We start from the raw sequence: 26,208 nt of genomic DNA on the forward strand, positions 1-26,208 counted from the left end.
GTAAAGGTTCTTATTTCAAAAATAACTTAAAGCCAGGTTTACACAAACAGTTTTTGTGAGAAACATGTTTGACTGTGCACACGGCACAACAAAAATTTTGTTTACAGTTCAAAGTTAAGTGTGCCAGTAATGATTGGACAGCAGAAATATGCACAATACCAAAGACCAATGTGGTAGCAAAATTTGCCACAGTTTATGTTATTTGCCACAAAAAGCTAGCACACACAGCTTTTAATAAACAAATATGTTTATCACATAAAAATTGGTTAACTTACATCTACAAAAGCGGCAGTAATGGAATCTAAATTTTCCGTGTCCCTTGTGTCTTGGTTGTACCAATGTCTCATTTACCTAAGCAGACTAATGGTTTGATCAAGAACTTCGGCGTGTGCTTCTGCAAATTCTGAGTCAAAATTTTCAAAAATTATTTCCGTTTTATCCAAAATGTCTGCAAGAAACTTAGGAAACGCAACTTCTAAATCTAGTTCTCCTTCGCCCGCCATGTTTTCAGTGCTCTCTAGTGCTCAGTTACTCTCGTTCCTGTTGGCCGCACTCGGCCCAGGAAGATTGCATCAATATTTGAGGTATTGGATTGAATCAATATTTCAAGTATTGGATTGCATCAATATTCGAGGTATTGGATTGAATCAATATTCCAGGTATTGGATTGAATCAATATTTTAGGTATTGGATTGAATCAATATTCCAGGTATTGGATTGAATCAATATTTTAGGTATTGGATTGAATCAATATTCCAGGTATTGGATTGAATTGTGAAAATTAAAAGATTGAATTGAACCAAAATTTTATTTACCACTGCATTGAATGCCTTTTTCTATCTTTAAATAAAACCGTTATTTAAAGGATTAAACATATATTGCAAGGATTTAATTTTGCTACAAACGGCTTGCCATAGTGACCTTTTCCTTGAAGTATAAAGAGCGAGTCATTCTTAGTTTAATTTTGCTTCGTTAGCACTTTTTACTGAGTTTCCATCAGAGTCTGTTCCAGGTATTTTGAACATTTGTTCTTCAGAGGCATTTTAATCCTACTACTTTGCTTTCGCACTCTCAAGTCTCATTGGCTCAGTTCCTAAGATATTGATTTTGGCCTTGATCGCCTCACTGCACGAATACAATCAATCTACAGTACTGGCTGAAAGTATCCACCCATTTCCTGCATTATTGCCACGGGGCCTCCCCGCGTCATTGACGCGGTATTCCCGCACTTGACCGCGTGTTTATGTCGGTAAACCTGAGGACGGTATTCATCCTGCCGCGGCAACGTTTGGATGAGGTATTATCTCGGTAAAGAAGACGCGTTAGGTTTGGATAGCATTTTGTTTTCTGTTTCTTTGCAATGAAGTGTGTTTGAATGCTCTGTCTTGAATCTCCGCATTTTCATTGCAACGAAGCATTTGATAAAGCCGATCATTCATGTCAGTTACAAGATTGATAACACAAAAAAAATTTGGTAGCTGCATTGTATGAACTTCACCAAAAATATCTGTAACTTGGTAAAATATAGTGTCTCAGTTCTTTAACGCTGTGTTTTAAAAGCATTCCATTTTGCCAAGAAGAATGCGACAGAGCGTGTGTTCACTATCTGATTTCATGTCCACGCACCATGCAAATGACTAAAATTAACGCTCAAGGCCGGGATGGCTCTGAAATTCACTTTGATGAAAATAAACCGGGGCAATACATTTAACTTCAATTCCAATTTATTTTGTAGGCATAATACCATCCGTACTTCTCTGTTTATATGCGCTGTACTTTGTAGCGGACAGTTACAAAACCGGGTCAACTCCGATTGCTGAGTTAAATAAAAATGGCAGTTGTTCTTTATGCCTCATTCTTGTATAGATTGAATCAGCGATCCGACTTTTTCTGGTCCAAGTTTTGTCTCTGGTTCGTTGTGACTAATCGAGATGTAAGCTTATTTAATGTTATATTCATGGAACCTGCTTCAAGTTCAAACATTTTCTTAGGAGACCAAACCATGAATAAGAGAAACCTTCATCGGCTTTTTTACATCTACAGTATACCTGTTTAATAACAGCATTCCAAATGTAGCATAACTTAGAACAAAATGAAAGCAAGAACGAATCACAAAAACCAAACCACCATTTACCACTCAGCTTGTTTTGCTTGAGTGTGTTGGTGACATGTGATCAAACAGAAGTCTCCTGCTTTGAACATGGTTTACACTTCGGAATACATGTATGTAAAATGAAGAATCTTAGCTCTTGTGTAGACGACTCGAATTTAGTTCAATAAATTTATAAACTCTTGAGTGCTTTGCAAATCAAAAAGCTATCGGTCGATCAAATATTATTAGCCGCTTTGTAATTCGTCAAATTACTTTGGGTAACCAATGAAATTTCCCTGGTCCCACGGTATACTTACCGCTAAATTTGGGGGGTGGGGAAAAATTGCAAACAAGACGCTCAATAAACAATGGTCAAAATAGCTTTTGGCTTTAAAGGAAATGCGATATCTTAAAAGATGTATCTCAGCCACTGTCTTCATTGAGAGCTCAGTGAGAAAGTAACAACCCTCATAAGTGATCGCGATAAGGCTTGTTATTTGGCTTGTTACAATTCCGATCAAAATGTTGGAAAAAGCTCAAAGGTTGCTTTGCTGACAAAAGACAGGCCGCTATTTTCGTATTGAATTCCACAGTTTTTTGGAAGTAAGGGTTATGGTACAGTAATCTACGCATTTTTTGGTATCAACTGTCGTCTCTTTTATCTTTTACAGTACATGTACCTTTCAAAGAGTTTGAGTGTGTACCTAGTTTCTCCTGCTTCGTTTATCTGTATTTCCAGATGTTAGAATCATACCTGTTTGATTTCCACTGATTCTGACAAAGAATTAATACCGGTAAGCTTCTTTTTTGAGTGGTGACTGCTCTTTATTCTTGACGGCATTCAACACATGTCCATGTTATCTTCCTTTAGGCAAAGATTCCTACAGGGAAATATAATATTCGCTTTTATACACTTGATCAAAAGGAGAGTCGAAACCTTTCACCAGTTTAGGCTAGTAGATTTTTTTTTAACATTTCATGTGAGCTTTGGTGGAAATCAAAAGATGCTACATTTTTGATTTCCACTGATTCCTGACCTCTGTTCTTTCCAATACTAAGTCATGAAGTTGTGTTACTACTTTCAATGCATCAATTTTACAATTAAAAACAAATGAATGAACTAGAAGACGTGAACAGTTACATTTTTACCTGGAACTAGTAACGTTTAGCGCTTGTAGCTTACGGTAGTAGTAGACTGCTCCATCCAGTTGCTGTTCTAATCAAGTGACCTTCAAAACCCTGCGAACCCTATTAAAACGGCTCCGAATAGTATCGTCAGAGTTCGTGAAAGGGCTTACTAATAGTCCGCACAAAAAGGTCATGAACATTTTGAAAGAGCGAAACAAACTGCATCTAGAGGATAGGCATTTACATGTTAACTGTTTGACTTTGCATCGAGTGTGTTTCTTGATTCCGGATTATGATGGAGTTTACAAGCGACATTGATGAAACAATGCCACTCTACTCGATACACATACGTTACTTCCCTGAGGTATTACCTCGTCTGTTTTGCCACAGTATTTTTTCAATTGCGGTCGCACTTGTCTTTACCGTGGTGCTACATATTTTCACCCGTGGTGTACGCGAGGTGTGAGCACGTGGCAAAGACAAGGTTTTGCTGCAACCTGATGGGTCCATACATGTAGTTTCATGCGGTACTGTATCATCTTACAAAATTACACATCTTTTCATCTTAGCTTTTTTAGATTAAAATTTCTCTATTTTTCAGTCCCCACTGCACTATTATGCAACAGACTATGTCACGCACATTTCAGTTGGTAATTTCCCGCAGTAAACAAACTGGCGAAGAAAACTCTGCCATTATAACTTGCTCACCAAGTTTTTTAGTCAAAGAACAACAGTTAGAAGTAAGAATGGTTGTAATTGGTTAATGTCTATTCTGCCCTGATGTGACATACAAATTCTCCTTACTGGTGTATATCTATTTCTGTGAGAGGTGGTTGCTTATGAGAGGTGGTTGCAACCAGAGGATCAACTGTAATGATATAATTATAGTCTGTATTTTACTGACTGTTTTTCCCTTTTTCCCTCTCAGACCATGGTACATTTCACAAACAGTGGAACTATGCTTGTTGATGACTTAAAGCTGTTTCTTCATGGCCTTCCACCTGATTGCCAAGAAAGTACTTTAAAAGATTTCCTTGAAGGTACATGTTCACACAAATTATTAATAAAACTGTTGGGAGCCTGTTTTCCCCTAAATAAAATGCAGGATGTATTATGAGGCAAGATGCTAAGACATGGTACAACCCCTACTCATCTAGACTACCTTTTGGGTTCAGGATCACTGATAAACACTTGTCTAAGAAACTCCAAGAGAAAAGACCAGCTACCAGTGTTGAAAGTAATCGGATATCCTGTCAAGAACTTAGATTTTTTCTAAATGTACTCAGTAATGTTTTCTAAAATCATGTTGTTTTTAATTTTTGTTTGTTTTTGTGAACCTGAACATGTACATAGTTCCACAAAATGTCCATACCCACCCCAAGGAAGGTTAACGGAAATTCCAAGGGGGAGGGGGGTTTTACAAGGCACAATTTTTTAAAGGAAAGTATGACACTAAAATGGCATTTCTGCGGGGGTGGGGGTGGGGGGGGGGGGTTCAAGCTAAAAAACCTTCCATGGGAGGTGTATGGATATTTTCTGGAACAACACAATACATGTAAATGGAGTAAAAATTGTTATATTGTAATCCCCCTTGATAAACCTACTGTAGGTGCTTTTCGGGAAAACAATGACAAATATCTTTTAAAAATAAACAAAAATGTACTACTTTCACAAAACGCTAAATATTTTATCTTTCATAAAGCATTTCTATACTGGGGAGGAAAATAAGTACTCGCTGAGAAGTTTGGTGAGGGTCTACAGCCACTTCTTCAAACCCTAACCCAATTTCAAACCAGAATATGTGATTTTATCTGCAAGTAAAGTACAGGATACTGCTTTTGTTTGCCAGTGTTTTTCTGATTCTTTTTAGTTAAATGTTTATTACAGGGAACAAAGTCTGCCCAGATCAAAAGTTGAGTCTTTTACAAACCAAAAAGAAGGTTTATTTTTTTCCTCCAAAAAAAATTAATCTTATACCCCAGGGCTTATTACTCTGAGATCTGTGTTCAGTTAATTAATACAATTAAATAACACCGAATTTGGTCGATTTACCAGGTGTGTGCGGTTTTCCTGGTGCAGTCACTAAAGTTAGCATTCCCTCTACAAAGGTAACTTCTGACAACTTCAGATGTTTGGTTGTACAATTTATGACACTTAGTTAAGAATTGTTTTTCTACCCATTCCCTGCTTTGTGAAGTTAGCCAATGTTGAAAAAAAACACAAAAGAGGAAGAAGAAATTTTCCCAAGGAGATAATACATTGTTGCATGAGCTTAACCTCTTACCAAGCACCCTGTACAATAAAATGTAGGTTACTCAAATGATAAAATTATGTTCAAATTCCTGCAGTTAGACATTATTTTAAATAACTGCAGTAGCATTTATATGGAGATGTAGTTTTAGTTAAGTTATTTTGGTGATATTTTGTATCCTCGTAGGGTAAGTAAAAGTACATGCAACCTGGCCTACAGTACATGCATCTGTTAACACCTTAATTCTTTTCTTCCAGACATATGCTTTTGTGACACTTGCTGATGCAGTAGTAGCAAACTGTTTGCTAGGAACTGTAAGTATTCATTAATTAATATCTAGTCTTGTATTAAACTGTATTTGATATTTAATTTTTGGGCACAAAATACGCATATTTAAGTGTAAAGCAACAAATTAAATCTAATGCAAATGAACCAATGTACCAATTGGAACTTAAAATAAAGTAGAAACGGCATTTACCATGCAAAAAAGGTCGTGTCTGATAGCCCAGTGCTAGATAAGCTTTTTTCAATTAACATTAAATGAGTGAATACTCTCTTGCTTGCCTGGAAGGCAAGTGAATTTTTTTGGGGAAAATATTTTTAGGACATTCAAATTACAGATTATGGAGACAGATAATGCTTAGAAAATGTTTTTCTGGGGCTTGTGAGAATGAGTTTTGAACTAGTGCCACATAGTTACACCCTGCAAGCACACCATGCAAATATGAGGAACTTTAAATTTAACTTTAAATACGTCCATTCATAACACTTTGCACTAATCTTGTTGACTTGCAGTTTCTGATGCAAATTCAAATTACTTTTTAAATTATTTATTATATGTTAATTTAATAATCAAGAGGTGCTACCTTGAAAAAGCCTTTTCTCTTAATTAATATGGCCAATATGGTGCAAATATTTGTATAATAATGCTTAAATGCATCTATTCCCAAGCCTCACATTTATTTGAAAAATCCTTTGTTTGGAAACTTTGACACAAAGCTTGTGAGCGTATTTATGCATCATTTTATACAACATATGTATATATGTTTGGAAGAAAAATATTAATGGTCAATTACCGATTGATTGAAAACAAAATACTTGGCTCTAATAAATTTAGAGGTACATAGTTCTGTCTGCATCTAAACTGAAACAGGTTGGAATGTGGAAATACGGGCAAAAGGTTGTCCAAATTGCAGTTTTCATGGTCCAGTCGCCATGGCCGGGTGGACATTTCATCCCTGTTTTCATGCTTGAAAATACTATCTTAATGTTAAATGTGTTCCATCCATTTTGGGTTAAGGCAGGGGGATGTGTTGCAGGTCAAAATGAAATTCAGGTTAAAATGATTTTAACCTCATTTGATGCTCAATTTCCTTTGTCTTCCAACCCTACTTATTCATGATCCATGAGTAATTAGGGTTAAGATTCATTTTAACCTGATTTTCATTTTGACTTGCAACACATATATTCATGCTTAGTTGTTTCCCATCAACAGACACTACTGTACTGTGATGACAGTGGGCACTTCTACCAAGTGAAGGCCTGTCGTTATGTTAAACGACAATTTAGAAGAAAGGAGGTGAAGTATGATGTACCACCAAAAGAAAGAATCGATTCCAAACCAGTAAAGTACATGTACACACCTCCAGAACATGTACATCAGTTTACACCTGACTACAGCATGCTTTTGCTCTCTAAACCAAAGAGAAAGAGAAAAAAGGGAGATGATTTAACAGTCTGGTTTGGTGGTGTTGGTTCAGCTTCATTTAAGAAGAGACCAAAGCCAAAGAAGAAGAAGAAGAAAAAGAAACAGGTTTGTCTGGTCAGGTGTTTTGGTTGTAGTGCACTTGAACTTATGTAGTGGCAGATATTAACATGAAGGGGATACATAACATATCATTTGCTGGGTGGTACAGTAGGTCCGTATAGTGAAAAACTGTAACTGAAGATGAATGCATGTGAGGCAAATAATCGATCTGCAAGACACTGATGAATCCCAATATTTTGCAATAACAGAGTTCAGTAAATTGTTTTATCATTTGATCACCAAGTTTGTTTTCATAGTTTGAGTTACTCTCTGACAGCTCAAGAAAGCGATCTACTTACCTTTTTTTCACACAGGAGCGTGTGTACATCTGTTGGTAATTAATCTACGTATGAGCAGAATAGTATAATTTGCAGCGAAACACATTTGTATGGTATTACACATGAGCAGACCAATATATGCTGACCTGTGGTTATTTGCAGGTTTTGTGGTGGACTTTTGGCCAATGAAAAGGAAGAAAAAAATGTCTTGAATGATAATGGGTGTTAGTGAATAATATTATTAGCCAAGGGTAACTTAAAAAAAATACTACTGCCAGTGGTAACCTATTCCTGATCATCAATCATTATCATGTGTGTTTGATAATATCTAGTGCCTGTTCTAATGGTTACTAGCTAGTGTTTGTTAACTTTCCTTTAGGTGTCAAAGCTGGAGCTTCACAAAAGTGAGTCATTTCAGTTTGGTAATTTATGTCCAGAGAGCAAATGTAATAGTGGCAATGCGGCGGTTGCTACATCTACAGCAGGAGTAGTTGAACCAGTGCTGCCTGCACGGGAAACCAGCCCAGAATCAGGCAAACAAGAAGAAAATGTTCCTGTGGTGGAAGTTATACACGCAGAGGATCAGATGGCAGGGGTACATGTAGTTGAACCAGCTGTGCTGCCTGTACATGAAACTGGCCCAGAATCAGGCAAACAGGAAGAAAATGTTCCTGTGGTGGAAGTTATACACGCAGAGGATCAGATGGCAGGGGTACATGTAGTTGAACCAGCTGTGCTGCCTGTACATGAAACTGGCCCAGAATCGGGCAAACAAGAAGAAAATGTTCCTGTGCTAGAAGTTATACACGCAGAGGATCAGATGGCAGGGGTACACATAGTTGAACCAGTGCTGCCTGTACAGGAAACTGGGACAGAATCGGGCACACAAGAAGAACCTGTTCCTGTGGTGGAAGTTATACATGCAGAGAATCAGATGGCAGGAGTACATGTAGTTGAACCAGTGCCACCTGTACATGAAACTGGCCCAGAATCGGGCAAACAAGAAGAAACTGTTCCTGGGGTGGAAGTTATACATGCAGAGGATCAGATGGCAGGAGTACATGTAGTTGAACCAGTGCCACCTGTACATGAAACTGGCCCAGAATCAGGCAAACAAGAAGAAACTGTTCCTGGGGTCGAAGTTGTACACCCAGAGGATCAGAATGCCACCAAACCAGTAAGCAACAACCGGTAAGATATACTGTACCATTGTGTCATCCTCAAATGAGAATAGAACATTTTACATTTGCTGATTTACTGTACTTTCTGTCAAATTCATGCACATCCATTCACATTCGTGAACATTCAACTAAATATAGAGAGACAGAAAAAAATGACACTGACTTTTTTTTTTTACAGCTCACAAACTCAGGTCATTATTGAGCATAGCTACCTTGGTCCTCTGTGCTTACAGTTTACTAACCCGCCCTCAGTTGTTGATGTAAAAAGTGAGATTATGGAGAGAACTGGACTTCCAACCAAACACCAAGATCTTTACTGTAATGGAAAGAAGGTAAGACTGAAAAAAAAAGAAGACATATTTACCACCTAATAGTTACTTTCCACTGAAACAGACTTGAAATTTTCAGAATAAATGTAAATCACTTAAACCTTAACTTTAACAACACTTTTATATTTTCTAAGAATAAGATAAGATTTATACGTATGCTGATTTACATGGACAAGCTAATGTTGTGCAATGTCGGTTAGTTCCCAAACTTCTAAACTTCTAATAAGAAGGCTGTTCAAGGTGCGCTTTGGCAATCGCATTTATTGAGAAGGGTTTCAAACCTGAACTGCAAAGCAACCTTGTAATTCTTTAGCTTCTAAGTTCCCTAATGTTCCTTTGCCTCTGATGTTTCTTGAATTTTTTTCTACAGCTATGTGGCAGTCAAAGTTTAAGGCCCCTCATCGATTATAATCAAGACAGTCTTACACTAACACTCTCTACAGGGTCTCTTAAAGGTGGAGGTAAGAATAAACGCAATTCCAGTCGTGAAGTTGGGTAGAAGGTTTGCCTTATACGTGAACAAACTCATCAGTCTCTCTCGCTAGTAATACCACCTTTTGTGGTTGATTTTTGTGTGGCTTACAGGAAGCCACACTATGTCATGATCGGATTTCTTTATTTATTTGTCTACGAGAGTACGAGAGTCAGTCACGTGGGCTTGTGTCCCATTGCGCACTAGTCTGAGTCAGCCATTTCGGTTGTAAGCACGGTTTCTAGTTCCCTCTGCAATTAGTTTTAAGGTAAGTCGTTCATTTTGAGCTTGGTGTTGAGTTCTGCATCTTTTCATTTCTTTTACGTGTCGAAAATCTAGCTTCGTAATTAAGTACAAATAATGAAACCCGTTTGCAATTGTTGTTTCACTCTCGGGTGTTCATGCAAGTCGACAAATCGAGACAACGGGAGTAAAGTTCCTCGCGAAAGCTAGGACAGACTTTGCATGTGTCCAGTGCAGGTTCTACAGGAGCCATTGTACCTTTAAAAGCCAATATTCATTGTTTTGAACCGTCAGGAGTTTAAAATGTCTCCATCGGTGACCACAAATTCAAAGACAGTACCACTTTAGCTTGAAAACAATATAAATCACAGACGCCTTTACAAGACTTTCGGAAACAAGACGGTAATATATTTAGTAGTATAGAGGGGATTAACCAAATACCATTTCGCAGAGGGAGCTTTATTTCGCCTTATCGCAGCCCCCACCATCAAGTCCGGCCCTCACAAGCTCGGGCCGGTTGAAGTTGGGGGCTGCGAAACGGCGAAATTCAGCTCCCTCTTTGAAATAGTATTTGGTTAATCTCCTCTATACTACTTACAACAAAGGAAAGCCTCATATTAGAAACAAGCGAGCCCGTTGTTATACCGCCCGAGCCGGGATGACTCGAGCGTCAAACAAGTGCGGGTGGCTGATGCGGGGCCGGAAAGAAAGCTGCCAACTTTCCGTGGACATTCAAAGCCTCCCTCCAGAGCTTCGTGAGATGATTCTCAAGGAGTACATCGCTATAAAAATTAAGGAAAAAAAGGAAATGGGTTGGGACAAGGTCCACGAGCATATTTCAAAACTGCCTTTCTGTCAATACATGCAGCAGATTGTGCCAATGATAATTTGCTTTGAATATCTGAACTGCTATTTCGAGGGTTGTTGTTTCCCCTGTTTCGAAAAGGAGGGAACTCTTCATAAAGCATCGCTAAGCCCGCCGATGGAGTGAATTATTCCTCTCATAGAAGCCAACCATGATTACAAGAATTTTTTAAAAGTATGCTCCTGGGATGGTTATGATTGGCACGAGTGGTTCCTTTTTGGCAGGGAGCGTTAGCGAAAAAAGGCGGCGACGATATAACCTCCGGTCGAATGAACATTTAAAAATTCACGGCTTCGTTTGCATATTATAAAAACATGATTGTCAGTGTTCACTTGATTGCGTTTCTTGTGAATGAATATTTCACGCCTGAGTGGCAGAGACACGTGCGTGATATTACACGCGAAGTTGTTGATTGCTTTCATGGCGCGCTTCCGGTTGTTTAAGGCCTTCAGACAACAGCTTCCTGTTGCGAATTCCTGATGGTTTCAATTAAAAGCTGGTTGCATTCCTCTTGGCTTCAGTTGAAGCCGTCAGGAATTTTCAAAGCCATCAGGAATGTTGAAGCCAAGAGGAATTTTACAGTCAGATTTCTATTTTTTGTCCACAGTTTGTTAGAATACGGTATTTCTTCTCGGCCTGGTCAATAAAAATAACACTTTTCACCTTTTTTCGAGGAAAAATTGGGCACGAAACGCGGTAGAACAAAGAGATTTCACTAGAGCGATAAAAAGAAACAGCTGATCAAGGGATTTTCCCTATTTCACACTTGACTGCGGCCCCCTCTACGCGTGAAGGTAACGCGGTGTAACACAATCACCTGTTTTTGATAAGACAAAGAGAAAGTTTTGTGTTTTTTTGCTCAAAATTTAGTTCAAATCTGCTGTTTAATCCGCAAGTTTTTTTCTATATTCTTCCCGAACCTGGTCCCGAACCTGGTTTCTTATTTTTTCAATATCTGGCTGGATTGGATTTGTTTGTATTTGCGCAAAGTTCGAGCGTAAAGTCTCTTTAAACTGGCGATATTTCTGCATTTCACGTGTGATCAGTTGAAACTCCGTGTCAGAAACCCGATTATCATTATGAGCCTGTGAGACGGCGAGGTTTATCCAGTCATGTTTCCCGATAGCCAGAGAGTGGATTCTCGAGTGTTTATTGACTTTGCGTTCAAGCTTCTTGTTGACAACGGACAGGCCAGTGAAAACTGCGCCAGATAAAGTGGCTATCCCGGCAACAGGCGCGCCGACAACGATTCCAACACCAGTGAGTGATGTTGCAACAGCCCCAGAAGACAGAGCTGCCGTGACAGCGCTAAGGCCAACCACGGAATAGTGAAGCGCTTTCCGGGCTTTTTTGTATTTTTTCAACACAAGCCTGTAATGGTCGACCTCAGCAGATATTTCTTTTTCAATTCTGCTTATCTCGGTTAGCCGGAAATTCTCGGCATTTGTCGTTTCGGGAAGGCTTGGATAGATTCTTCTTTCATTCTCGGCAGGCGGCGCGCTTGGTGGCAACAGATTTGCCGAAGACATTGTGTATATATAGAAATTTAATTTAACTCTAATTCAAAAAGAAGAGGGAAGCCTTTGAAATCAAAGAGTTCGCCATTTTCATCTTTCACGCTAATGGTGAGGCTATTTATGAACTCATCTGTAGAGCAGTCTCGCAAAACCTGTTGCGGAGAACCCTGGTAGCTTACCTTTTCATAAGGCTTCCCTTTCACATCAAACAGGGCTAATACATCTGACCTTTTGCCATTGAACAGATTCCGTTCTGTGTCGATCAAATTACAATGAATAAAATATGTCGTTGGAGCTGTAAGCCTTTTTACGAATGTTATAAGATTCAACTTTCGCCCAATACCAAGCAAACCGGCTAAATCGCGATCAAGTTCTATCGGCTTTAACCCCAAATTTTTGATTACAAGCTGGCCAGCAGGTTGGTTTATTTCTGTTTCCAGTTTATATGAATATTTTGCGAACAGATCGTTTATTTCTTTTGCCAAGCTTTCTAAATTATAATGCCCTGGGGTTATTTTACTAACTGACAAAGCTCTATCTTTGTTTTTATCTCCCATGGAACCTGGACCTTCTTTTTTCAAAGTGTCCCAGCTGTTGTACAAACTGCAAGATATGAGTTTCATGAAATGCACTTTCGATATCGGTTTTTCAAAAGATATTGTCCCTCCGTCTGTTGCGTGACAATAGTGAGAACAACCATTTTTATATTCAACAAATAAAATTGTGTTCAAATAAGATGGCCAATTTGTGGAATGGTCCTGCGTTAAAAAAAGCGGAGGCGGCGAAGAAAAAGGTGTGGACAAACTTTTTAAACCGCTTCCCCAAAGCGGACAAAAGCCGGTTCGTTTCGCAAGGAAGCGTCGACGAGAAAAATAACGTGACCGCGGAGGTGTTCTTCAAAGAAAGCGAAGACTCGTTTCAAAGCGTCTTCGGCTCAGACAGAAAATATTGGAGCGCCGAAATGAAAGAAGCGTTTGGTTTGGGAGACAGCGGGGGTTTTCCTTACCAATTGTCGCCGCTTGGCTCAAAAATTTCATTGGCCATCCCTGCGGTACCTTTCGAAGGCAAATCGCCAAGCTTGAAGAAAATATTCGACGACGCAATCCAAATCTACGTCACGGCTGACCAATATTTCACAACAAAATTCAGAGAAATATTCCAAGAAACCAAACTCAGGCACACTTCTGCAGCCGAATCAAAACACTGGTTAGGAGGGCCTGACATGAAATATTGGCCGCAACAGCTCAACTTCGCGGTTTTCTGCGCGACACAGGGGTGCGGAGTTTCTCGCGAAATCTTTGACAGCGGAATGAATCTCCCCCCGCAGATAAGAGCTTTCTACAAATTCCACGTGTATTTCACGGTCAGGCGAATTTTGTTCCAGCTAGGAGGAATTCAGAGCATGAGCGCTTTGCCCGGAGACCCGCCTTTCAACCAATGCAATAATCATTATGACGTTGCTTCGTACAAAAGGATATGCAACGAGTTCGGTATAGACCCCTCGAGCGATTTCCGCTACACGCACGGGGAAAACCACGGTCTGGGAAGCGTTTATGTTTACGTGTCCGGCGCCGGCGCGTCGAAAACTGACTATCAGTACCCGGGATGGAACAAATTCAGCGATGAAGGCGGGAAAGCTATAAAAGGGGACCTGATTTATTACATCGAGCCGGGGGCCGCTTCTGATACCCAATCGGACTGGTTCGCGCCAAACACAGCATCAAGTTTGACACAGGCGGGCTTGGCACGAATCAAGCAGTCAATTGAGGCTTTCATTTATTGCATCCTAGGCGCGCAAGTCAACGTACGCAGCAGTATTCTTGGTTTGGGTTGCCGGGCGAGAGAAGCCCAAAGCGAGTTCCTGGTGTTGATGGAAAGCGCGATTACACAGCCCGACCTGGCCGCGAGCGTGCAAAGGTACCAGCTCGCAGTGGATCAAGCGAAGGTCAGGCTCAATCTCGCTGTAGCTCCCCTGGCCTGGCTCATGCCCGCACAAATGATAATCAACACCGCAAGCACAATCGGTTACAACAACAAGCTGAAATAGGCGGTCTCTGGGATGAAACTGGGACTGAACAACGAGGTAAATCAAGACACAAAAAAATGTGGGCTCAAAATCATGGCAGGAGGCCCATCAAAAATTAACCCGCCCAACAGCCATCCGTCCAACCCGATACACAAAGCCGCAACAGCCGAATCAAGGAAACCATCTTCAGCCGAAACTCAGCAAGCACAGCCGACGGCGCAAAAAATTGAGCCCACGGCTCAAGATAAAACACCGCAACACGAAATTAACAAAACGGCGGTAATTGTCGGTGTAGTTGGATTATCGGCGTTGCTGTTCATGGCTTGGAGGTAAAGTTAACGCTGCTTCTTAAAATATTGTTCGAACAAAAAGGCCACCGCGGCAAGAATGAGCAGCCAGGTGTGCTCGGCCAGAAACCTGACGACTTGGCCGGCGGCTTTCAACAGGAAGCTCACAATCGAGCCAATCAGCCCGGGCAGCAGAGAACCAAGTTTCGCGGCAACATCTTTGAGGCCATTTCCCAAAGCTTTGCCGGTGGCTTTCAAACCTCTGGTGAGGGCCCCGATGACAGCTCCGATTGTGGTCCCGGCGGCGAGAAGAATAGTGGTCAATGTCACGCCATGTTTTTTGAAGATTTCCTTGACCCCTTCCAAGAGAGGCCGCCCCCTTTCCCTTTCCGCAATCAGAGTTTGCAAATGCGCGATCTCCTCGTTTCTTTCTGCCACTCTGTCTTCTGCGGCTTCTTTTTCGGAGGGCGAGGCAATCTCATCTTGGATGATCGCCTGGTCTTCCTCGTTTTGGCGCTGCAGCTCGCTTTCCTGCTCTCTCAGGTCGTCCAACGGTTTTGTTTGGTTGAGCCTTTCTTCCATGGTGTTTGTTTCACTTTCTTTATCTGCGATGCTGGCCCTGAGTCTGTCGACCTTGGCTTGTTCCTTTTCTCTGTTTTTTGCTTGTTTTGTAAGCGAATCCAATTCTTTTTTCTTGTTTTCAAGATCGGTTTGATAGTTCTTTTTCAGTTGTTTCAGCCTTCTAAGCTCTGCTTCGCTTTCAAAATTCGAACCTTGTTCATCCTGAATGGCCTCAATCTCAGCATCAGTTTGCTCGATTTTACCTCTCAGAACTTCCACTTCTTTCTTTTCTTCCTCTCTTTGCGAAGATAGTGTTTCCGCCTGTTGTAGTTGGTTTTCAGCTTCTGCCAGTCTTTGTTTCATTTCTCTGATAGTATCCCGGTCTTCTTCAATGACAACTCTACCCGCAGTGTGTGCATGCATAGGTTTTTGCCAGCTTTGCGATGTCTTTTATCAAGAAAGCGTGGCCTTCGTAGACACCTATCGTCAAAATGTTTTTGATTTTGGGGTTCGGGTTTGTTCTGAGATGCCATATCACTTCACCGTCAACCAAACGCTCAGGCTCGTAGACACGTATTCCGAGCCAAGATGAGACAGGCGAGCCCTCGTTCAGATGGCCTTCCATCTTGTCCAACTCATCTAGAGACGTTTTTCTGAAGTTTGGTGGAACAGCATCGAGTTTGTAGAAACTCTGGGCCAGTCGTCGGGCTTCTTTTGTACAACGGTCTGTGCGCGCCCCTCGGTGCACAGCGAGGCACCGCCATAGGCACAGGTTGTCGTTATACACGTCCAAAGATACCATCGCCCGGCTATGGGCAAGGTCGCGCAGCCAGTCAGGCAAAGTTCCCACCAAAGGCTTCCTGTCAAGCACAACCTTCACGTCAACCTTGAAAAAGTTTTCAAAAACCCACTTCGTGTTGGGCCTGTCGGTTTTTTCAAGGTCGAGACGCAGTTCTTCCTGGCATTTAAGCCATTTTCCCGCTCCTTCCAGTTTGTCAAACCACTGTGAGCCCTTGGGGCTCGAGTAGTACACAATAATCGTTCCATCCTCAATGTTGCGCAACTGGTACGCGAAAACGTGCCTCAGATAGAACGACGTGCTTACTCTTTCGCGTATCCTCGCCATAAAGTCTGGTGTGAGGTTTCTCCCCAGACCTCTGATGAAGCGCCATCGAATGTAACGCCGGCCTGTACTCTCTTCCCCTTCTTTCTCTGCATCATCGAACAGGTCCAGAATCTCCTTCTGGTAGTCTGTCACTGTTCTGGTTTTCCGTGCAGGGAAGGGGTCGAACTCACTCAGAAGGGCTTGCGTTTTTCTCGACTTTCTTTGGCGTGGAGGAGCTCCTGGCTGGTAAGGCTTCGGAAGTAGTGGCTTTTGCAGACGCGCCTGCGTTTCCTGAGAAATTGGTTCTTCCATCACGTTCTGGACAACCTTCCTTACTGCTGGCGCGTTTTCTGCAAGAAGTTGATCCAAATACTGCAATGTCGCTGGATATATTTTTGCGAGTTCTTCTTCCAGTCTTTCTTGATTGTTGTAAGCCATAGTGCCTTACGTTATAACCTAAGATACATTTCTCTAAATGATGTGTTTCTTTCTTTCAGCTCGAACAAAACAAGTTCAAAATTTTTTTTTGCTTTTTCACGCTTGCGGATAAGACGTTGTTTTAGTGCGTTACCGCCGCAGGGCTTGCAGAGACGGTAGTCGCACAGAAGACCGACTCCGCAAACTCTGCAAGGCTCTGGCATTTTCATTCCTTTTTTCAGCTGGTAGTTGTGCTGCCCGCAATAAGCCCCGTAACAACGCTTTCCGCAGCTTTCTTTCCGGCCCCGCATCAGCCACCCGCACTTGTTTGGCGCTCGAGTCATCCCGGCTCGGGCGGTATAACAACGGGCTCGCTTGTTTCTAATATGAGGCTTTCCTTTGTTGTAAGTATTATAGAGGGGATTAACCAAATACTATTTCAAAGAGGGAGCTGAATTTCGCCGTTTCGCAGCCCCCAGGTTCAACCGGCCCGAGCTTGTGAGGGCCGGACTTGATGGTGGGGGCTGCGATAAGGCGAAATAAAGCTCCCTCTGCGAAATGGTATTTGGTTAATCCCCTCTATACTACTTATTTCATCTCTTTACATTTGGATAGAATTAGTGGAATTACTTGTTTACAAATGTAAGTCACGGAAGAGGTCATTCAACGATCAGTTGACTGTAAAGCCGTCGATTTGCGGAATATACTTTTACCCCCTTGAGTAAGTACGCTTCTTCGCCTCAGTTTGAATATGAACTGACCTTTTCTCCTTGTCCAATTTAGATATTCAAAAGTGAATTGAATTACCATATTAGAGTTGATTTGCATTTGTTTACTGTACGTAGAAATCATAATCACATACTTCGAAAAGTAAGCTTATTATATTTGGAGATTTAGACAACGATTTCTTTGCTATTTTCTTAAATTAACATTGTTGACCATACATTAATGTGATGTATGGATTTGTCTTATTTAAATTTGTTTAGCCATATATACAATCAGTTTTATTTAAATCTGGATTATTGCATAATACAATTTGAGTTTTCATTGGCTTGTTAGCCGTAATACTAATATATCATTCAGGAATTATGCCATGCTCTACAAATATGGTAAGTTTATATGTATAATTTAATTATTAAAAACAATTATTGGATGAGGTTTTTGTGATATCCAGAATAATCAAGTTCGAGGTAAGTGTAATCAGCCAAAGCCGAAGGCTGAGGCTGATAACACTAACCGAGACCTTGATTATCTCGGATATCACAAAAAATGAATCTCATAGTTGTTTTATTATGCTTTGTCTGAAAGAAAATAACGACAAACGCATTATCACGCCGAACACAGTTTATTTTCGACAAGCCATGTTCTTACTTGAACTTGACACTGCTCTCGGAAATCATGCATTACGTGCGCAACCTACGGATTATTCACTAATCTGCTAGCAGATTAGTGAATAATCTGTAGGTTGCCCTGTTTCCCAGAATTAATTATAGGCTTTTAGCCAATGAGAAGACAGATGGTGACTACAATGTATAATAAAAACGATTATTGCACTCACGCTTGTGGGATATGAAATGATCATAGTCAACTCAATGCTACATGCCTCGTTGGTTATCCATCGTCTCATATCCAACCTGCACTCATGGAATGACCGTTAATTATTCGCGGGCTTCATAGGGAAAGCTTTGTTGGGAATCCACTCAATTTAGAGCTATTGTGGTTATGCTTTGATATGGTGTGAGCTTGTACTTTGTGGTATAAATGAAGCTAAAATATTATTGATTGAATGATTGACTGATTGATTGAATGATTGACTGTTTGATTGATTGATTGATTGATTGATTGAAAGATACCTACACTCGAGTAACAAATATCTCATCTCATCAGCTAGCACAAAAAATGGCAAATGCTCCCCAATTAACCGATTGCCTACATTTTAAAGGGCTTGCTTTGCAGCAGGAAATAATACAATGAATGTATAATACAATGAATCAGTTAATCTTTCGCTGATTTTGCTGACTTTCACAAATAGTGTGCTAAACCCTTGAGAAAAATTCATATTTCTTTTTTTTTTTTTTTTTTTGGTTAAGTTTGGTTTGTGATATATTTATCAAGGGTTACTATTCTCCGATTTACCACTAAAGCTTTAAATTTAGCTTACCATTCTCATATTTTACGATTTTACCGTAAGATTTTTCCGTTACAATTCTACGATTCTTCCGATTCTGCGATTTTACCAAAACGTGTCATTTCTCTGCACACGCTTAAAGAACGAGGTATATATATGGTTTGTTTACCTTAAGATTTTTATGAAAGTGATGTGCCGATTCTACGATTCTAAGATTTTACCTTAAGATTTTTATGATATTGATTCACCGATTCTACGATTCTTCCGATTCTGGGAATAATCTTATAATCAAAAGAATTGTATAATCTGAAAATCGGAGAATCGTTTAGAATGTGCATTGGAGAACCAAAGAATCGGAAAAATCGTATGTCGAAATGCATATTTTACTATTCTCCGATTAAGCCATAATCGCACTCTACTGCAAGGCCTTAGTTATAAGCTGAAACAATAAGTTTCAATTACTCGCAAATTAGCAAATACATTTACAATACAACAGCATCTCATTTACCATATCGTAACTACTAGTACGATAAAACGAAATAATTGGAAGCCCCACATGAGCACACTTTGTGATTCTCTGTAATAGCACCCTATTCTCTAAAATACCTCATATTTTCACCTTCTACTATCGATCACTATCGATCAAAATCGTAGTACTGTGTTTCATTTTTTTCATGATAATTCAGTTTTATCCTAATTAAGAGTATAACTTGTAAGCCACACATGTACGTACTGCGGACCGATTTTTTCCAAACGTAGATTACTCAGCTTTGCCTTAGTCTTCTGGTCATGACTTTAAGGGCTGACTTTAGCGATGTGCGAGTCAATTCTGTCGGTAACTTTGTTGTATTGCTTTTGTACAAACAAAGTCCATCCAACTTCCATTAATGCTTCATGTCTATTCAGGAACTCCAAGTACTTATCATTTGCTGTCAACGGTTATACAATTGCTTAGTGATGTCTCTAACGCTTGCTGAACTTTACGAAGAGCAGGAATCGCGTCTTCACCAGCGTCGTGTGAATCCAGCAAATGAACTGCTTCGTCAACCAGTGTTTTGAAGACTGCCTCAGTCGTGTTTCGCTTTACAAATGCTTGATCGATCATCCTCCTAGTTTTACCGAAATCTAATTTAGCCAGCTCTTGACGATGGACTTCTTGTTTTGCGGCGATCTCGTGAGCTTTTTTTGCATTTGCATATCGAATGTAATGCTCCATTTTTTCGCTAAACGATCGTTGTAACTCCAATATCCACTCTTCGTTCGCTTCCACTTCGCCGTTTTCCAGAAATATCGTGTACGCATCATGTTTGGATTCTACGTTCCTACAAGCCTCGGTTGGCTTATCGCAATTCCGTTTGACGATCTCTACTCCTTTATCGTCATCGAATGATTTCCTGAGTTCTTTGAGTTTTCTTATAAAACGGCCTTTCGCAGCGCGTCTCTGACTCTTGGCGTCTTCAGCCATCCGTCACTGTCATCGGGCTCGAATGTTTCGCTCGCTGTACAATTCACCGTTATCAAAGTATCAGTTGACGCTTTAGTCACAACAATTTAATTCCATTCGTTGGTAATTACTTCGAAACCTAGAAATATGTGTAAAGGCATGAACAAACATGAACCTAAACGAAAGAAACGTCAGCAGGTCGATGCATTATGACTAACACTTACCCGGTGGCTCAATAGAGTTACAGCAGAACGAAACTACAACTCAAAGTCTGCCGTAACCGTTACAAGAACGCTCATTGCGAAAAACTGGCGATGAAACCTCCGCCATTATAACTTGGTCGGCTATCTTTTAAGTCAAGGAACATCAGGTAGAGGTACGAACGTCAAATTCTCGCTACTGGTGTATATTTATTTCTAACACTACGAATGGAGACAATTTGTTTCAGTGAGTTAAAAAAATGCGTTGATGTCAATTTCTTTATTTCCTCCTACCTGCCTTTTTAATTCAGTTTGCATTTTTGACCTTGTGTAAAATACATGTGTTACATGCATTTGTTAAGGCAATCCGTAAAATCAACAACTGATGTCATTGGGAAAATTCCCGCGCACCTTGTCGCGAAACGTCGAACTTTTACGTGACTCGCGTGACCATTGTTTGGAAAGACTCCCCTATTTCACTACCCGAGTTTTTCATCAGGAAATAAAGTAGCTCTGAGCGCTTTAACTCCCAGGCCCAGTTCGCAGCCCTCTAAGCATCTTGATTCATAAATATCATAATCGCTGCATACCCAGTTTCAAGTCAAGTAAGCGACGGACCTCGGTGTTACTGTTAAGAGGGGAGGGAAGGGGAGTACACTGTTCATTGATGGTCTGTGCAATCGTCGAAAACACGAACGAAGAAAATAAAATTATCCACCACGAACAAAAGAAAAAAATACTACAGGGAAAACCTCACTGACGTTATGGTGAAACAAAATGGCCGGGAAAGTTATCGAACCCACCCCAACCCTGTTCAAAAATAAAAAAATCCGACCCTCGCATTCGTCTTCAGTTCGGAGTCAAATAAATCCTGCAAGTCATATACCGTATTCGCGACTTAGTTTCATCACTTACATTGAGACATATCAAGCAATTTCTTGAATGTCTGCGTAGGAGCTTTTGTCGTTACAACATGCATCTATAAGTAAATAGAGAAGGAAAGAAACATGACGTTAAAGACACTCCTTTGTTGAAGAGATTACACCACTTAAGAGCAAAAGTACACGATCTTGTTTCCTCAGATTGGTACACCCCTCATAAATACCAGCCGGTTTTGTTATTCTATACATATATTCCATACATTTCCTTACACACATTTTCCTTATAACCACAATTTAAGACTGAGTGTACTTCCACTGCAGGACTTGTCACGATGGAGTACACTTCAGAGCAATTGAACTATTTTCGCATCTGTTACATCGTCTTTAAATTGGTTCCCAAAGGACTACGACAAGTCTTCAAGCAAGAATGGGATTTCCGTTACAACCCAACGCCTGGAGAATGGAATGACACGCCAAAGAATGGGTCAGACTTCTCCAAGACCGAGTCTCCGAAAAGCTGTTCGAAGAATGCGCGATATCTGGCGACTATAAAGAACGGTAACACGGAAGAGTGGGACTGTAGCTGTTTGTTTTTCGCGATCCTGTTCTCAGATAGCATTGGAACAACGCTGAGTACAGCCATCAAGAAAAAAGTCGATGATCTTCGCCTAGTCCGAAATGACATCGCTCATATCACCGAGGCGAAACTTACTGATGTTGAATTCAGGGGTCATGTCGGAAGAGTGTTGCTGGCGTTCAACTCTTTGAGGCTTCCGATCAGTGATATAGAGGCGGTTAAAAACCAGACGAACTTCCCCACGGCAGAAGTAAAGAACTTGATGGCACAGGTTGCTAATCTTCAATCGGAATTAGAAGAAATTAAATTTGATTTACAAGTGGCACAAGACACGATACAGGAAAAGGAAGAGCAGGTTGAATGTCTTACGCAAGAGATTAATTCCAAAGTCGAGTCTTTCTGCAATCTCACTTTCAAGCCATCTCACCGCATCATCAGACGTTCAGATGACGTCACAAGGATCATGGCAAAAATGCGAGAGCTTGACGATGGAAGTAACGGAGCAGTCAGTACCATTTATTTATCAGGAAATCCTGGATGTGGCAAAACGCAACTTGCGCGTCAAATTGGAGAAGAGTTCTTTACAAAAGGATCAAGTGAAAGTGAAGGCTTAACGTTCGTGGCAACCCTGAATGCCGAAACCCTTGAAACGCTAGCTGACTCGTACCTGAGTCAAGCTAAACAGTTGGGAATTACTGAATACGCCCTCGCCAAACTGGCTACCGCAAAAGAATCTAACCCCAAGGAAAGAATTCAGCAACTCCGGTGTTTAATTTTCCCGCAGTTTAAACAGTTCTCAAAATGGTTAATAATAGCAGACAACGTTGTTAACCTGTCCTTGGTTTATGAGTACCTACCTCAAACCACCAGTAAAGAGAGGGGTCACGGTCGGGTGCTGATTACAACTCAAGATAGCAGTGCGATTCTAACAAATGCTCCTCATACTTACCATGAGTCACTCAGGGAAGGACTGCAGCCCGAGGACGCAGTGGAGCTATTGAAACAAGTATCGGAAATGTCCAATAACGAGGGAGCTCAAACGGTTGCTAATGCTCTAGACTATCAGCCGCTTTCCTTAGCAGCAGCTGCAACTTACGTGAACTTTGTGAGTCGTTCTTCAACCTATGACTGGTCAAACTTCCTGACAACGCTTGCAAATGTCAAACGTGAAGTAACAGAGGAACGTCTTACTCAAGTGAATCCTGCGTATCCGAAAAAAATGACTGAAGTAATTCAATTGGCAATAGAAAAAACTTCGAAAAGCGATGAAGTTCTTCGCCAGACATTTCTCTTTTTCTCGCTATGTGATCCGGAACCTGTCCCAATTCAAGCAACTGTCAAGTTCGTCAATAATCGCACCTCGGAACAGACTGACGAGTTAATCAAAGCAAAGATTTTGAACTCCTCCTTGATTATGCGTTTATACCCTGAAGATGAGGCACCCGGTTATTTTAGAGTGCATAACGTTGTTCATCAAGAACTCCGGAAAATGCCACTGATGGAGGTCACCAAGAAACATGAGTGTTTATCTGTAGCAGTTCAGGTTTTTCACTCCCTCATTGAGTCGGAGCAGGATCGTTTACATAAAAGTGGGGACGTTTGCGTAATGCTACGTCGGATTACAATTCATTGCAAAGCGTTGTATGAAATCCTTACAAGCACTTTTCCTGCTAAAGTTGTTTGGGTAAAGGAGTTAGCACCCTTCATTTCTCCTGACAATGTCGTTTCGTGGCTTTGTTCAACTGCCACTGTGTTTTGTAAGCTTAGTAATCCATCCAGTGCAAATATATTTTCAACGTCAGCCTATGATTTTGCTCAGTATCTAAGTAACACACGAGAGGGCGACATAATTAAAGCAAATGTCTTAAATGCACATGGGTTAACATTATCAATGACATGCCGGTATGAATCATCAATATCGTGCCATGAGGAGGCTACCAAGATTTATATTGCAATTTACGGTGAGCACCATTCGAAGGTAGCTGGAAGTTATAACAACTTGGGAAGTGTCTATCAGGATCTTGGACGGTACAATGAAGCCAAAGAATATCACAAGAAGGCACTGATCATCAAGAAAAAGATTTTCGGGGAGGATGATGATCAGGTCGCAACAAGTTATAACAACTTGGGAAGTGTTTATCAAGCTCTTGGGCAGTACAGTGAAGCAAAAGAATACCACGAGAAAGCACTGATCACCAGGGAAAAGATTTTCGGGGAGGAGCATGATGATGTCGCGACGAGTTATAACAACTTGGGGAATGTTTATGGAACTCTTGGACAGTACAGCGAAGCAAAAGAATACCTCCAGAAGGCACTGATCATCAGGAAAAAGATTTTCGGGCAGGACCATGATCTTGTCGCAACAAGTTATAACAACTTGGGAAGAGTTTATCAAACTGTTGGACAGTACAATGAAGCCAAAGAATATCACGAGAAAGCACTGGCCATCAGAAAAGCGATTTTCGGCAGGAAACATGCTAAAGTCGCAGGGAGTTATAACAACTTGGGAAGTGTTTATCACTCTCTTGAACAGTATAATGAAGCAAAAGAATATCACGAGGAAGCACTGGTCATCAGGAAAGCGATTTTCCGCGAGGAACATGCTAAAGTCGCAGCGAGTTATAACAACTTGGGAAGAGTTTATCAAGCTCTTGGACAATTCAATGAAGCCAAAGATTATCATGAGAAGGCACTGATCATCATGAAAAAGACTTTGGGGGAGGAGCATGATTATGTCGCAACAAGTCGGAACGACTTGGGAAATGTTTATCAAGCTCTTGGACAGTACAATGAAGCAAAAGAATATCACGATAAGGCACTAATCATCAGGAAAAAGATTTTCGGCGAGGAACATGCTTATGTCGCACAGAGCTATAACAACTTGGGAAATGTTTATCAAGCTCTTGGACAGTACAATGAAGCCAAAGAATATCACGAGAAGGCACTGATCATCAGGAAAAAGATTTTCGGCGAAGAACATGCTAATGTCGCAGGAAGCTATAATAACTTGGGAGGTTTTTATCAGCTTCTTGGAAATTACAATGAAGCAAAAGAATACCACTAGAAGGCACTTCATCGGGAAAAAGATTTTCGGCGAAGAACATGCTAATGTCGCAGGAAGCACTGTTCATCGGGAAAAAGAAGCTACAACAACTTGGGAAACGTTTATCAAGCTCTTAAACAGTACAGTAGAACAAGGAGGACAGATTGTGCAAGTTTTCGCGACTTGAGAATTGTTGATAAGTGCCTTAGACAGCGTAACCAAACAGTGAGTAAGGATGATTGCTTTCTATTCTATTATTACAATTTTGAATACGGATCGTGAGCAAACCCAGATCGTCTACGGCCAAGCGTTACACAGAAATTTTTAAGGCCTGTTTGTTCTCTTGCTCGCTGTTGGATTCCTGTTCTTTCCTGTTTTGTTTTTTTGTTTTTAGCGTGCTGTTATCTAACACGACAAGGGAGTACTGATGAAAATCCTAATATTGATTTCCTTGCATGGTGTTCACAAGTTTTGTAACTTCATCTTGTTCAATTACTTTACAACTGAAACAAACTCGCCCCCCCCCCCCCCCCTCCCCCTTCCGAGGGTGAAGGGGAATGTACTCTACAAAGCTTTATTTGGGAAGGCTCCGCCCCGAGGTCCAACCCTTACCTTTTGTATACCGCTTTTACAGAAAAGGTAGCCCTATCGTATACCTTTAATTGAAAAAAGGTACCCCTGTTACATACTCACTAAAGAACGCTGCATCCCTTTTGTAAACCCTCTAAATGATGTTAATGAACAATATTACGGGAGAACATCAAGCATTACCACAAGAGATGTGAATCCAAGAAACATGTATTATTTGTTCAGTTCACGTTGTGGCGGGAGTCAAGATGATAGATTTCCCTCTTTCTTCATTCCTACCCTTTGATATACCTGAAGCGTGAAAAAGGTACCCCTTCGGGGCGGAGACTCCTAGTAAAGACCATTATAGCGAGAACACCCCACGGATCTCGGCAAGGGATATTCATATGAATTCGTACTTGTAACTGGTAAGGATTGATTTTATTGATTTTCATTGCAGTGAGGTTTGATCTTAGCAAACCTTTTTTCTTTCAGAAGAGTACCATTCAGTGTATTTGCCCTAGCTATTGACCTTATGAATTAACAACGTCCTTTAAGGAAAGGAAACAAACAAAAAAACAAAACTGTCGATACTCTCTTCCAGTATGATCCCGAGCTAGCTTGGTTAATTAGGGAGATTAAGGAAACCACGACAGCAACGGAACGACAGCGTTACCAAACAAAAGGTTTAACGAATAGAACTTTTGCTGTGCACGTTCGTTTAAATCTTTGTACAGTACTCTTAGCCATGTTTTGCCAAACACCAATGTGAAATAACCAAGTTCTGCCTGTTTGGAGAACGTGAACCA

At 40.7% G+C, this 26,208-nt stretch overlaps 3 protein-coding genes and 1 pseudogene across 5 annotated transcripts in view; 2 read left to right on the forward strand and 2 right to left on the reverse strand.

Moving 5' to 3' along the window:
* LOC149107152 (dual specificity tyrosine-phosphorylation-regulated kinase 2-like) overlaps positions 1-26,208 on the reverse strand; it is a 112,524-nt gene that overhangs the window by 67,516 nt on the left and 18,800 nt on the right. The gene's annotated exons all lie outside the window — the stretch shown is intronic.
* Positions 1-26,208, forward strand: part of LOC149107155 (uncharacterized) — a 119,404-nt gene that overhangs the window by 2,862 nt on the left and 90,334 nt on the right. Inside the window, exons 1-8 of one of the 2 annotated variants that reach the window (XM_089296517.1) lie at positions 1,000-1,012; positions 4,149-4,260; positions 5,276-5,328; positions 5,729-5,785; positions 6,967-7,284; positions 7,936-8,747; positions 8,916-9,069; positions 9,437-9,527. In XM_089296517.1, coding sequence (XP_089152643.1) covers positions 4,152-4,260; positions 5,276-5,328; positions 5,729-5,785; positions 6,967-7,284; positions 7,936-8,747; positions 8,916-9,069; positions 9,437-9,527 — 1,594 coding nt within the window. In that variant the 5' untranslated portion in view covers positions 1,000-1,012; positions 4,149-4,151. Of the gene's footprint in view, positions 1-999; positions 1,013-4,148; positions 4,261-5,275; positions 5,329-5,728; positions 5,786-6,966; positions 7,285-7,935; positions 8,748-8,915; positions 9,070-9,436; positions 9,528-26,208 lie in introns of those variants that run through there. The other variant, XM_089296518.1, reaches the window with a different exon arrangement.
* On the forward strand, positions 12,738-14,602 carry LOC149107156 (uncharacterized; annotated as a pseudogene).
* LOC149107157 (uncharacterized) lies at positions 14,510-15,460 on the reverse strand. Its single transcript, XM_089296550.1, has one exon. The coding sequence runs from the start codon at positions 15,458-15,460 to the stop codon at positions 14,525-14,527; it is 936 nt and encodes a 311-aa protein (XP_089152676.1). The 3' UTR covers positions 14,510-14,524.

Source organism: Orbicella faveolata, unplaced genomic scaffold (genome assembly GCF_042242905.1).
Source record: "Orbicella faveolata isolate gen_17 unplaced genomic scaffold, um_ofav_v1 contig_27, whole genome shotgun sequence".
Taxonomy (NCBI): domain Eukaryota; kingdom Metazoa; phylum Cnidaria; class Anthozoa; order Scleractinia; family Merulinidae; genus Orbicella; species Orbicella faveolata.